Genomic DNA, 13,201 nt, shown 5'->3' with positions numbered 1-13,201 from the left:
CCGCACTTTATTTTCCAAAGTAGTTTTTATACCTTAAGTTGTGCATAGAGGATAATGAGGAAGGGGTAGAGTCAGCCGTAAGCCAGGCTTTCTTCCTGCAAACTTATCATATGCAAAAGTTTGAATTACATCATCTTCTGGCCAAGAGGCCTGTTAACATTTTATCATCCTTTCTTCAGAAAACTTATTTTTCTCTAAAGGTGATTATTCTAAAGTCAGGCACCACCCTCCAAAAGCATTAGATAAAGTTGCATTCCTACAGGGCAAAGGTGTGGTGGGCTATAACAAGAAAAGAATTAACTCAAGGGTCCAAGGTTACAAACATTAAAGCTACTACTTACATTCCTATACACCAATTATATTAATCAATACACTCCCAGGGACACAGTAGGTAAGGGATATGGAAACTTAGCAGCAAACATTGGCCCAACAAGTGAAAAACCCTTCACCAATACAATTTCTAATCAATCTTTTAACTGCTCAAAGGAATCTGTATTTAGACAGTTTAGAACATATCATGCCTCTCAAGGTTGGGAGGCTGTGAACAATCACATGTGGCTGGAAGATCCTATTCAGGCAGGCTAGAGGACTTCCAAAGGAGTTTGTAGGTTGAAACCCTCTTGTCACGCCCAGGAACTTTATTAACTGGAGCTGTAAGTTAACTCTTTTTCAGAGAGAGGTGGTGGGGGACAGCCCCCTGTAAAGTCAGAGGTGTAGGTGAGAGCACAAAGCAGTAAAGTAGGCAGACTCTGGTTTGGGGGGGTAGATGCTCGAGAATTTCCAGGGGGACCCCGGAGGCTCAATCCCACCTTTGCGTATGCCAAGCCTCCTTCCTCATGACCTTTGCCACGGGCGGAGTTCCTTACGCTGGCTCCCAGCAGCCTTCCATCCTAGAGTAAAAGACACAGTTTCAGTTTCTTCAAAAAGGACCCGTAAGGTCCTGTGAAATTTAACCTCTGATCAGTCAGACTTCATCACCTGCTGTTCACTCCTGTCACCTACTCTACTCTAGCTACTCTGCATCCTGGACATACTCCCACATCAGGACTTCTGTTCTTCCGATTCCCTCTGCTTAGAGTGCTGTTCACCTGTCTGGCCTAATGGCAAGCTCCCTTGCCTCCTTCAACCTTTTTTCTCAGTGTTTCCTGAGGGAGGTCTTCCCTGATCACCCTGTTTGAACTTGTTCCCCATTCCCTATCTAATATTTCTTCTTTTAACTTACAGCTGTTATACTTTTACTTAATCATCATGTATATTCTTTCTTATCAACCTAGAATGTAAGCTTCATAAGGACATGAATTTTTGTTTCTTATTCACTGCTGTATTGCTAGTGCCTAGAAGAGTGTTGGCACTATAGCAGATACCCAATACATATTTGTTGCGTGGATGGAGGCGTGAATGATAAAAAATTGGAAGTAACTTATATAGCTAACTAACATTACAGAAATTGTTTAGTAAATTATCCAACATTCACTAGTGTAGAATAATGAAGTTTTAAAAGCTCACAAAACCTGAATAATCTGTGGAGAAGTGCTCTTAATGGAAAATAAAATTGAAGTTGAGACTTCAACACTCCTTTCAGATTTCAGTAGTCTGAATTGGGTCCTGTGCCAACAACTAAACCAGTTACTCTGGCTGAGGGAATGATCTAAGCAGGCCCCATCTTTGGAGCTAAGGGGTGAGGTCAGATTTCACTGAAGCACATGGCTGCATGCATAAAAAAGAGGTAGCTACAGATCTGATCTTGTCAAGAAAATGAGTCCTTTGTCCACTTCTTGACTGAAATTGGGGCGCCCTCGGCAGAATTGGCTGACTAAACCATATGGAATGGATTCACCATCACCTGGAGACAAAGACAGGGCAGGGTGTGCTGGGCAAGCAGAAGGAACGTATTGACAGCGGGTAGTGCTCTACCTGACCTCCTCGCACCACCTGCCAACACCACATAGGGATACTGTTTGTTTCTGCTGCTGGCACTCTGAGCCAGCAAGACCCCTGGGGTGACTGCAGAGTGATATGATCAGGACAGCAACTTTTGACATGGAGTAATGAGTAACATCTTTATTTGGATGTCCCATAAGCAGTTCACACAAACTCAGTGTGTTTAAAATTAAACTCATCAGCTTCTTTCCCAAAAAGCTCCTTTAAACCCAATCTCAGTATAATGATAAACAAGACTTGATCAGTGCCTTTATACAGGTCCATAATGACAGGTATTATAAGCATATGAAAAAGATAAAAAAAAAAAAACATGAAAATCGTTCTGTGTCTGGTTGGCATGTTTAGGGATAATTTTTCCTCTAATACTTTATTATTTTGTAAATTTCCATTAATGTGGTTATGTAATGGGTCCATTATCAATAAGAAATTTGTATAGAGAATGGTTCTGTGATACAACAGTACCCTATCATCTCCTAAATGAAGGTTTTATTACCTATGTAGAAATGTATCCGATAGTAACTTTTTCAAAAATGCATAGTCTCTGTTTATGGATGCTCTTTACAGTTATACAAACAAAAGACTTTTCAGGGAGCAGAATCTCCTTATTAATCTTAATTGGGTACTATATTTTCATTTAGCAGTAGTATCTAGCATGTGGCAGGCACTATCAGTGTGTTACTTGCTATGGATATGAAAATAAATACTGCCCTCAAAAAGCTTACACCTTAATGGAGAGGATAGCTAAACCAACAGTCAGCTACAGTACAGTCTGATGGATGCCATAGGAGAGGTGATCACAGACTGAAATAAAGTTTTGTCTTATGATTGCATTATGAGTTGTGGTTAAACTAATCTTTTTTACCCCCAGAGTCTTTCTTCAGTTCGTGTGGTAGTTTACATAAGCTAAGTGAAGAGCCACTGATTCCTCCTCCACTTCCACCTCGAAAAAAATTTGATCAGGATGCTTCAAATTCCAAGGTAGGGAATTTCCCCAATGGTCCAGTGGTTAGGATGCTGTTTTTCCATTACAGGAGGCACAAGTTTGATCCCTGGTCAGGGAACTGTAGATCCTACATGCTGTGCCTTTCAGCCAACAAGAGCAACAACAAAAATCCAAGGTAGTCAACAGGACTTGGGTTTGCCTCAACTTATTCAAAGTTGTGAATCTTCAAAACAGTGCTTATTCTTAAAAAGAGTCTGTCAATTATAATTTGGTTACCGTTTATGTTTTTTAAATACTTAGGTTGTTTTATTTAGAATATACCTTAAATAATTGTTTAATCCTCATAATACTTTTTCTTAAAAAAAAAAAAAAGAGGCTGGGCAGATTCATAGATACTCAGAAGTACATTTTCTTTTGGGTAGAGATGGGAAAAACTGTAGTATTCAAAGCATTCTCCAAACTTTCAGCTGGTGCTTCTCAAACTTCAGGCTGCATCAGATGCATCTGAAAGGTTTGTTAAAACCAGATGGCCAGAATTTCTGATTCAGTTGGTCTGGGGCAGGGCCCAAGAATTTTCATTTATAACAAATCCCTATTAAGGCTTCCCTGGTGGCTCAGACGGTAAAGAATCTGCCTGAAATGCAGGAGACCCGGTTTCAATCCTTGGGTCAGGAAGATCCCTGGAGAAGGGAATGGCTACCTACTCCAGTATACTTGCCTGGAGAATTCCATGGAATGGGGAGCCTGGCAGGCTGCACCCCATGGGGTCACAAAGAGTCAGACTCAACTGAGCAACTAACACTTTCACTTTCAATAGTGCTGATGCTGCTGATCCTGGGTCAAACTTTGGAGAACCACCACTCTGAAGTTCACTGGGGATAGTAGAAGTAAATGGCCAAAAAGCAGAAGATGGATATTAAGACCTCTTGACATCATGTTCTTTCATGTCTTGTTGTTCATTCACTAAGTCATGTCCGCCTCTTTGAGACCCCATGGACTGCATCACACCAGGCTTCCCTGTCCTTCATTATCTCCCGGAGTTTGCTCAAACTCCTGTCCATTTAGTCGGTGATGCCATCCAACCATCTCATCCTTTGCTGCCCCCTTTTCTTGCCCTCATTCTTTCCTAGCATCATGGTGTTTTCTAGTGAGTCAGCTCTTCTTATCCATCAGGTGGCCAAAGTATTGGAACTTCAGCTTCAGCATTCATGTCTACAAAACTAAATATTCTTTTTACTTACTTGCCCATTATTATAATTAAAATGCATAAATTTATAAACTGTATCTACAAAGCAAGATAATCTGAGGCTTTATAAGATTTCAGTTAAAACATCTCATATATAAAAATATTAAACTGAGCCCTGAGTGAAACTGGGAGTAATTTATTCATAAATCTGATCATTAAACCAGATTAACCTATTTTGTGTCTCTGGATTTAACTTAACACATAAGAATTTTTTAGTCTTTAAAAGTTTTTCTTATAGATGTTTCAAGAGAACAGAGGTATAATTTAATTTTTTTGTTTTTGAGGGAACTATGAAATCTGATGATGACCCCCCTGCTATTCCACCAAGACAACCTCCTCCTCCAAAGGTAAAACCCAGAGTTCCTGCTCCCGCTGGTCCATTTGACGGGCCTCTGCACAGTCCACCTCCACCGCCGCCGAGAGACCCTCTTCCTGATACCCCTCCACCGGTTCCACTTCGGCCTCCAGAACACTTTATAAACTGTCCGTTTACCCTTCAGCCACCTCCACTGGGACATCTTCACAGAGATCCAGACTGGTTCAGAGACGTTAGTACGTGTCCAAATTCTCCGAACACTCCTCCTAGCACACCCTCTCCAAGGGTACCTCGTCGATGCTATGTGCTCAGTTCTAGTCAAAATAATCTTGCTCATCCTCAAGCTCCCCCTGTTCCACCAAGGCAGAATTCAAGCCCTCATCTACCAAAACTGCCACCAAAGACTTACAAACGGGAGCTTTCACACCCCCCAGTGTATAGACTGCCTTTGTTAGAAAATGCAGAAACTCCTCAATGACCCTAGCCATATGTAGTCATTGACACTGGAATGATATTTGTAAAGTTTCTTTTTTTTAATTTATTCAAAAAAGGCATAGTATTTTAGTACTTTAAAAAAAATAATGCTCTTACAAAAATGCTACTGATCAAATAAGCTTTTCAGAATTGGAAAAATAAAAATACAGAAGTCATTTACCATTATCCTCAGGTGATCAGTAGCATTGCCTTGTCTTGGATCCTCAGTGCTGCCAAAAGGCCAGTATAAGGAATTTATATTTGCACTGTAGACTCTGCTAAAATATGGTTTAAAGTGAAATTGATTGCACTGAAAGGGGATAGTGCATTTGTGGAATTTTTCAAATTTGAGTAACAGATGACTATTTAAGGCAGTGAATTTACACACATATAGGGGGTGTGTGGTGATACTGATTTTTAAGCTTCTTTGACCATCTTTGTTTTCACATCTAGTTTTTACCGAAAATTGTGAATAACACCCACTATTCTTAAACTCTTCAATGCCATGTCTTAAATGCCAGAATTTGCTGCTGAAGACAAAAGTGAAAAATAGAATGAAAATAATAGAATGCACTGTGTTTATTATGTTGTCAAAATGTAAAGACTACCTAACTCAGTTATAGAGGGAAAAAGGGCATATATCTTGTACAGATGTGCCTTTTTGTTTTTGCGGACTATGGTGTCTTTAGCTAACGAGTTGCCTATTGTTTTGGAAAACAAAGTTAATATGCCATATATGTACAGTTTTGTTTATATTGTATATTTAAAAATAATGCTAATAACCTATATAAATTTATGTGACTCAAGGCCTATAATACAATCTGCTACTTTACTAATTCATAAATCCGGAGGATAATTTTCTTATGGCATAGGAACCAACTGCATTGCCTTCAAAACCAAGTAACTTTCTCTATAAATCTCGTGTTAACTAAAATTTTTTAAAGTATTTTTTTAGATTGGTAATATTTAAACCAGCAGTTAAAGCTTTATTAAACTTTTTAATCAGAGAAGTGATTAAAACTTTTATTTGCCATTTGTACTCCTCTGTTCAAAGTGATGAAAAAGCGTGTTTTGCTCTTAGTGCTAGCAGCAGTTGTAAAGTAGCCAAAAGCCACATTGTTTATTTACTGGTCTGTGGCCTTTTACTGTGCTTTGTATCAGAGTTCCTAACAAGATTAATAAATCACCCCAGTCTTAATTTTTAAAAGACTTTTAAAATGTGTTTTCATTATAAGAAACAAGGGGGTAAGACTGTCGAATTCTGTACAAGTAATACATATACACACATTATTTTCAGTTATTTTGTGCAGTTTAAATTCCATAATCCCAAAGAATTTAAGTGATGTAAACTTTAGAGGGAAGAGGGGAAACTGTCTTCACCGTTAAACGCGATCACAAGCTTCCTGCAACCGTTTTATGCATTTGAGATGAAAATTTAGGAGCCTATTAGGAACTCGAGATAAGCAGACTATAGCCACCCTCGGTAGTATCTTGGAAGCTGCCTTGATTTAAAGCCAGTAATTAAAAAAAAAAAAAAACAACTTTATCAGTCTCCAGCCAGGTAAAAACGCTCAGGTTGGCGTTGTCTGGAAAAGTGATTTAAACTGCCCGTTCGTTAAGCCACACTTGTAATTTAGGGGAGAATGAGACGGTTTCGCGCGTAGGGGTGCCTTGGCCCACCGTTGGGCAGTGCTGGAAGAACGCTGCCTTCCGGGCTTTGTGGCTTCGCGCACGCGCCGTAGCCCCAACTCCGCCACCGGGACGCGCCGGGGCCCTGGCAAGGCGGGGCCTGGAATAGTGCGCGTGAATGTGACGTCGCTGCGTGCGACGCCTCTTGTTGCCGGGCAGCGATGGCGGCTTCTTTGGAGTCCTCTGGGGAGGATCCACTGCGGAACTTTGTGCGAGTTTTGGAGAAGCGAGATGGCACGGTGTTACGACTGCAGCAGTATGGCTCCGGCGGCGTGGGTTGTGTTGTTTGGGACGCTGCCATTGTCCTTTCTAAATACCTGGAAACGCCCGGATTTTCCGGCGATGGGGCCCACGCGCTGAGCCGGCGGTCGGTGCTAGAGCTGGGCTCAGGCACCGGGGCTGTGGGGCTCATGGCCGCTACTCTCGGGTAAGACCTGGCGGGAGGGTACGCCGCTTTGTTCGGGAACCCCGATTACTGGCTTCCCACTCTTTCGCCTACACGTAAATCAACGTTATTTTATAGGGCAGATGTTATAGTCACCGATCTTGAGGAATTGCAAGACTTGCTGAAGATGAATATTAATATGAACAAGCATCTTGTCACTGGTTCTGTTCAAGCCAAGGTACTGAAATGGTTTGTATGGCCTTTCAGCTTGTTTTAAGATAACAATTTGTAGTTTGCTTTAAATCGCGTTTCACTGAAAGCATGATTAATACGAGTGGAGATTTCTGGGTCTTTTTATAAAACAAGACTATTTTAAATTAGTAAAGCAACAGTTTAAAATATGTGGTTGACGTTTTTAAGGGGGGAAGAATTAGAAGACTTTCCTTCTCCGCCAGACTATATACTGATGGCTGACTGCATATACTACGAAGAGGTGAGTATTTCATGAGTGGAATCTCTTCCTTTAGAAGACTTAAACTGTATTTCGAGGATTCTGGAGCACGCATTACTTAGCATTTTAACATCTCTGAATGCAGGATATATGTTCCATAGTTGATGAACAAAGAGAAAGGTCACCAGGAACTACGTATATGTACTCATGATTAACATAGAGGTCCCTGAACCTTATTGAGAAAAGTGTTACGTGCATTTTAGGAGGCCTCCGTAAAATTTTTAAAGGATTTTTTATTCTGAATCTCCTGTAAAAGGTTAAGATTTCTTTTTTTTTTTTTTTTTAAGTTAGCTGTGAGTTGCATCCTAAAGGATTCATTGTTTGGGGGCAAGATTTATTATATTTATAGAATTTTTTTTCTTTTAGAATATCAGTTTGTATAGTGTAAGCATCAATCATTTTTTTACAATAATGAACATTGAACCAACTTATATTCAAGTTAAAGTTGGACCTACTTTCATAAGTAAATTGTTGATTGTTTAAATATTGTTAGAGTAAGCTTTAAGAATGCTGTCAATTCCATTTTTACCCATGGGTACTCCAAAATGCAATCACTTGAATCCATTCTTGGAAGCTGAAATTAATACAATGGTTGATTAGTTAAGAGTTTACCAATCATTAGTTACAGAGTTGTTAACTGTGTTTACTGGGTTGGATTGATTCAAAGATGTGTGAATTGTAAGGGAGTTATAATTATCTCCTCTGCCTCCCCTACCCCCTTTTATAGTAAACAAATGTGTTTTTAAAAGTCATTAACAAAAATCATATTCCTTTTTGAACAGTCTTTGGAGCCACTGTTGAAAACCCTAAAAGATCTCAGTGGGTCTGAGACTTGTATTATATGTTGTTATGAACAGCGAACAATGGGAAAAAATCCAGAAATCGAGAAAAAATATTTTGAGGTGAGTACTCTATTAGATCTGCATTTGTAGGGATTACCCTTCAGAGAGGCTATGTGTGACTTTGTGTTTCAGTATATTGTGGTAATTTTGAGTAGGGAAAACATTCTGCTTGTATGAACCCAAGGAGAGAATTCTTTAGAGCACACCATTCTAACAACTGCTGCCAGCCTCCCCCGCCCCAGTACCCCTGTTCTGATCCTTTATTTTTCTTTTCTGATTTGTTGATCTAGTATGTGTAAAGCCATGTAAAATAATAATGTGACACCCTTGTCTTTTCTGAGAAAGTTTTCAGTGTTTATCAGACAAGTTGCTGGCTTTTAGGAACATATTAATGATGTATATATTTTTTGGAGAATACATCATAGAAACATGATATGTGATGTGTTGAAACATGATATGTTTTCATTTCAGTATTTTCCACTGTATTTTTGTGGTAGCTTTGGCCAATGTATCGTACCTATTTTGAAGTTGTTCTTTTTCTTTTTTTTTTCCTTTTGCAAGAATTAATGACCCACAGGAAGCTGCAGAAGTAGTACTTAGAATCCCATTTGTCTTTCCCCCATCTTCCTCCAGTGGTCACCCAAATGCTTCTTACGGGTAAAGATCCATCATATGACAAGTGGTTCCTCTTAAGGAAACATCTTTATGGCTCTTCAGTTTTATCTTCTGAAAGGGTTACTTTGGGTAAAGTGACTCTTCATGACTCTGCCTCAGATATATGGTGAAATGGTTTTTTACTTTTATGTTTTTCTTGACTGTGAAGAACTTTAATGAACTTCTGAAATAGTGTATACTTGAAAATTTGATATCATTAATCAGTTTTCAGTTGAGTTAAAACATATCAAATGCATATATATCAAGTGCTTAGCTCAACTTTTCATATACCCCTCCCAGTCAGTACTCCAAAGGTAACCACCATTCTGATTTCTGTCAGCAACGGATAGTTCATATTATTGAATTTGAATTGCATCTTTTTTAAATTTATAGCTCCTTCAACTAGACTTTGACTTTGAAAAAATTCCTTTGGAAAAACATGATGAAGAATATCGAAGTGAAGATATTCACATTTTATACATCAGAAAGAAAAACTCGGTAAATACATGTTTGCCTTATCATTCTCTGAAGTGATTTCACTAGCTGGACACTGTCTCTGAGCTTGAGTATGATGTAGATATTAATTTTCATGTGGGGAAATGGCTATAATGATTAACAGAACCAGGGCACTAATGCTCAGTGTTAAGATTGCCTAACTTATCGGGCCTCCGGTGTTTTCTCTAAAAGGCAGACTTTTTTTTGTAAAGGTCATTTCTAGCTGTAAATTATATAGCTTTATAATTGGGCATTACCTCAGACAAGTAACTTAGCTATTTATAAATTTCTGTTATCTCTTAGAGGTTTTCAAATGCCAGTTCTGACCTTTGTGAACTCTCTCCAACCATTCAAGTTTTTTTTTTTTTTTAACTAGTCCAACTATAACATAGTTGTATGTTTTTATTTTTTGGTCTGTCCAATAAAGAAAAATGCACTCAATTAAATAGAATCTTTATGTTCCCCTTTTAGATTGCTTCCTTTACCCATTATAATAAGTACATTTTATGCAGTGTCTCGTATTTGAATGTGTAGAAGGGAAGAATTGTGTCCCATCTACCTTTGTACCCCAGCACCTTGTGTGTATGTGACTGGTATAAGGCAAGAACAAGATCACTTTTATGAATTGAGGGTGCTAAACGTGATTTAGTTCCATTTGTTTCTTTTATCTTTCCTTTGGATTTGTGGTGAAGTTTTTTGATTTATGTGCATTCTAGCCAAAAGCCGATAATGTGCATTTTTTGGAATCAGGAGTAGGTGTTGGAACTACAAAGAAAGAAGAGCAGTGGGATTAGTAATTCAGGTCAACTATTATGTGGCATGGTTCTAGAGATAAAACAATGAATTAAAAATGTTTTATGCCTTAAAGGATCCAGTTTTAGCCAAAGCTGTTGTATAGTTTTAAAAGTAGGTTTTTTTGTTTTTGTTTTTTTTGAGGCTTAAAAATTTTGTATTTCCTAAATATAAAGGCTTTTTTTGGGGGGTGGGCAGAGAGTCATTTGTTTTTTTAACTTGATATAATTTATATACAATAAAGTTTACACTTAAGCCATTTTTAGTATATTTACCTAATTGGACAACCATCACCACGTTTTAATTTTAAACATTTTCATTACCCCCAAAAGGAACCCCATACCTTTTAGCAGTTACACCTTTTTCCTGCCTTCCCCAACCCCTAGCAACCACCAGTCTGTATCTCTGGATTTGCCCATTCTGAACGTTCCATACAGATGGAATCACATGATGTGTGCTTCTTCTGTCTGGCTTCTTTCATTCAGCAGTGTTTTCAAGAGTGCATCAGCACTTCACTTCTTTTACACTTGAATAGTAGTCCTTTGTATGGATATGCCACACCTTATCTGCGTTCATCAGTTGATGAGCATTTCCGTAGTTTCCACTTTGGGCTCTAATGAATGATCCTGTTGTGAATATTCATGTGAAACTATTGTGTGGCGTGTTTCATCTCTTGAGGGTGTGTATACCCATCGTGGAATTGCTAGGGCACACAGGAACTCTTTGTTTAGCTTTTTGAGGACTTGCCAAACTATTCCAAAGCTGCTATGCTATTTTCCTTTCTCACCAGCACTGTCTGCATTTTCCAGTTTCTCCATATCCTCCTTAACATTTATTGTTGTTAATCTTTTTTATTGTAGTCATCTCAGTAGGTATGAAGTGGTAATCACTTTGTGGTTTTTATTTCCCTAATGACTAATGATGTTGAGTATCTTTTTTTGTGTACTTATTGGCCTTTTTACATATTTGTAGAAACCCTTTGCCGGTTTTAAAATTGAGTTGTCTTCACTGTTGAGTTGTAAACATTCTTCATATATCCTGGACACCAGACTCATATGAGATTTATGACTTCCAAATATTTTCTTCCCATTCTGTGGGTTGTCCTTTTCTTAATAGTATGTCCTTTGAAACACAGAGGTTTTTAATTTTGATGATGTCTAGTATATCTGTTCTTTCTTTGGTTGCTTGTACTTTAGGCATTAACGAAGACCATCTCCAAGCATTATATATAGCTATTCATTTGAATTGCATTTAGCTGTCAGCAAGCATAATACCTAGTATTAAATACCCAGTAAATATTTAATATATAATAAGAAATCAGTCTTTTAAGGTTTCATTTTTTTTTCTTGTAGAAATTCCCATCATGAAATCTTTAGTCATCTTACCCAAGCCTCTACCAACGTGGGTAAGCTAATAACGTGAATGAAGCATGTGAATACAGCATGGGAAGATTGTGTTCACAGATTTTTTCAGCATGTCTTTAGGGATCCGATCTATAGACAACCACCACCGGCTGCCTGCAATATGAAAAATGACTTGACTGACTGCCTACCTGCCAATGGGCCTGAAATCCAACTTAGTTTACTTTTAGCTCCACATCAAGTTCTGCTTAAAAGAAACATTGTGGCAGTCACTCCTCCAATAAAAATAGGTACTGAGGTTAGCCTAAAGTCTGCCAAAAATAATGAAGTAGCATGGTTGGCTTGGCATGTTTTCAGGAAAATAGAGATAAGTTGACCCAGTTTCTAAAGAGAGGTATCAGTTACTCTTTAATAATGTTTAAATTCAAATCAGTAAATTTTAATTTGTCATCAAGATAAGTTTAAGAGAGGGTTTTAACATTTAAAAATGGGCTTTATTTTAAGTATCTTCCACTTCATTGTTTTTCAGACAACTTTAATATTTGTGTTCTTTTACTTGGGGGAAAAAAAATGAAAAGACTGTTTTGTGACCAAAGTTCTGTGCTTTTCCTTTACCGTACTGATTATAGTATAATTTACCCTGTGAATTACATAATAAGTTATACCGTGGTTGGTTAGTAAAGAAGAAAGAAGTCAGAGTGCAAGGGAGGGAAAGATCCTGGTAAAAATTTTTTATTTGAGGATGGAGTGAGAATGAAAGGCCCAGCCTCAGGCTCGTGCATTTATGTGTCTTGTGCACTCTTCCTCCTGTGTAGCTTCCAGGAAAATGTGGCTAAATTCACTGGTGATCACTTGTTTATATGAAACAGGAAGCTATTTAAAATACTACAAGTGTACTTCTGTGTACATTTACCAAATGATTTTTTTTCTGTGTGGTCTCTGTTTTATGTTATGATAATCATCTGTTCGCAGACTGATCTGTCAGGACTTCCCAGTCACACTGGTTCCAAAGCGTAATAGTAACCAGATGGAACGCTGGTACTTAACAGGCATTGGTGCTAGGTGGCACATTTTATGTGTTAAAATAAACATTGTTTTTGAGATCCTGTGACTTTGAGAATGTTTCAGAAATAGCTTTAGAGAAAATAAATGTTTAAAGCAGGTGACTGCTTTCCAGAAAGAGCAAAAGCAGCCCTAGAGAAATTAAAGATTAACATCAAGAGAAAATTTTTTTCCTTCAGGCTTTCTTCAGTCTTTAACTTTTGTTCTGCTGTTTGTTTTTTTCCCCAAACTGCTCTTGCTGCTGCTGCTAAGTCGTTTCAGTCATGTCCGACTCTGTGCGACCCTATAGATGGCAGCCCACCAGGCTCCCCCGTCCCTGAGATTCTCCAGGCAAGAACACTGGAGTGGGGTGCCATGTCCTTCTCCAGTGCACGAAAGTGAAAAGTCAAAGTGAAGTCTCTCAGTCGTGTCCGACTCTTAGTGACCCCATGGACTGCAGCCTACCAGGCTCCTCCATCCATGGGATTTTCCAGGCAAGAGTACTGGAGTG

The 13,201-nt window shown here is 38.6% G+C and overlaps 2 protein-coding genes across 4 annotated transcripts in view; both read left to right on the top strand.

Moving 5' to 3' along the window:
• SOS2 (SOS Ras/Rho guanine nucleotide exchange factor 2) overlaps positions 1 to 6,129 on the top strand; it is a 105,644-nt gene extending 99,515 nt beyond the window's left edge. Inside the window, exons 22-23 of the mRNA XM_024997980.2 lie at positions 2,810 to 2,919; positions 4,415 to 6,129. Coding sequence (XP_024853748.1) covers positions 2,810 to 2,919; positions 4,415 to 4,924 — 620 coding nt within the window. The 3' untranslated portion in view covers positions 4,925 to 6,129. The remainder of the gene's footprint in view (positions 1 to 2,809; positions 2,920 to 4,414) is intronic.
• Positions 6,130 to 6,749: 620 nt separating this feature from the next.
• On the top strand, positions 6,750 to 12,752 carry VCPKMT (valosin containing protein lysine methyltransferase). 3 transcript variants are annotated; one of them, NR_198912.1, is made up of 6 exons: positions 6,750 to 7,036; positions 7,133 to 7,232; positions 7,415 to 7,487; positions 8,288 to 8,407; positions 9,395 to 9,499; positions 11,641 to 12,752. NR_198912.1 is itself a non-coding variant. In NM_001435211.1 (6 exons), exons 1-6 carry the CDS (start codon positions 6,771 to 6,773, stop codon positions 11,653 to 11,655), a joined length of 690 nt encoding a protein of 229 aa, NP_001422140.1. In that variant the 5' UTR covers positions 6,750 to 6,770; the 3' UTR covers positions 11,656 to 12,752. The 3 variants fall into 3 exon arrangements, 2 of the variants coding, with proteins under 2 accessions (NP_001422140.1, XP_005211768.1); NM_001435211.1 differs by having other exon boundaries at positions 7,133 to 7,243; XM_005211711.4 differs by lacking the exon at positions 7,415 to 7,487.
• Positions 12,753 to 13,201: the final 449 nt, after the last annotated feature.

The sequence above is a fragment of the Bos taurus genome, chromosome 10 (assembly GCF_002263795.3).
Source record: "Bos taurus isolate L1 Dominette 01449 registration number 42190680 breed Hereford chromosome 10, ARS-UCD2.0, whole genome shotgun sequence".
Classification (NCBI taxonomy): Eukaryota; Metazoa; Chordata; class Mammalia; order Artiodactyla; family Bovidae; genus Bos; species Bos taurus.
This window is presented reverse-complemented; position numbering and strand designations above follow the sequence as displayed.

What these genes read in the sequence shown, in the direction of transcription:
- VCPKMT (NM_001435211.1), top strand. Translation starts at nt 6,771, where the DNA reads ATGGCGGCTTCTTTGGAGTCCTCTGGGGAGGATCCACTGCGGAACTTT. An exon ending in ACTGCATATACTACGAAGAG is followed by an intron (nt 7,488 to 8,287) that starts GTGAGTATTTCA and finishes CTTTTTGAACAG; the next exon opens with TCTTTGGAGCCACTGTTGAA. An exon ending in TCGAGAAAAAATATTTTGAG is followed by an intron (nt 8,408 to 9,394) that starts GTGAGTACTCTA and finishes TTAAATTTATAG; the next exon opens with CTCCTTCAACTAGACTTTGA.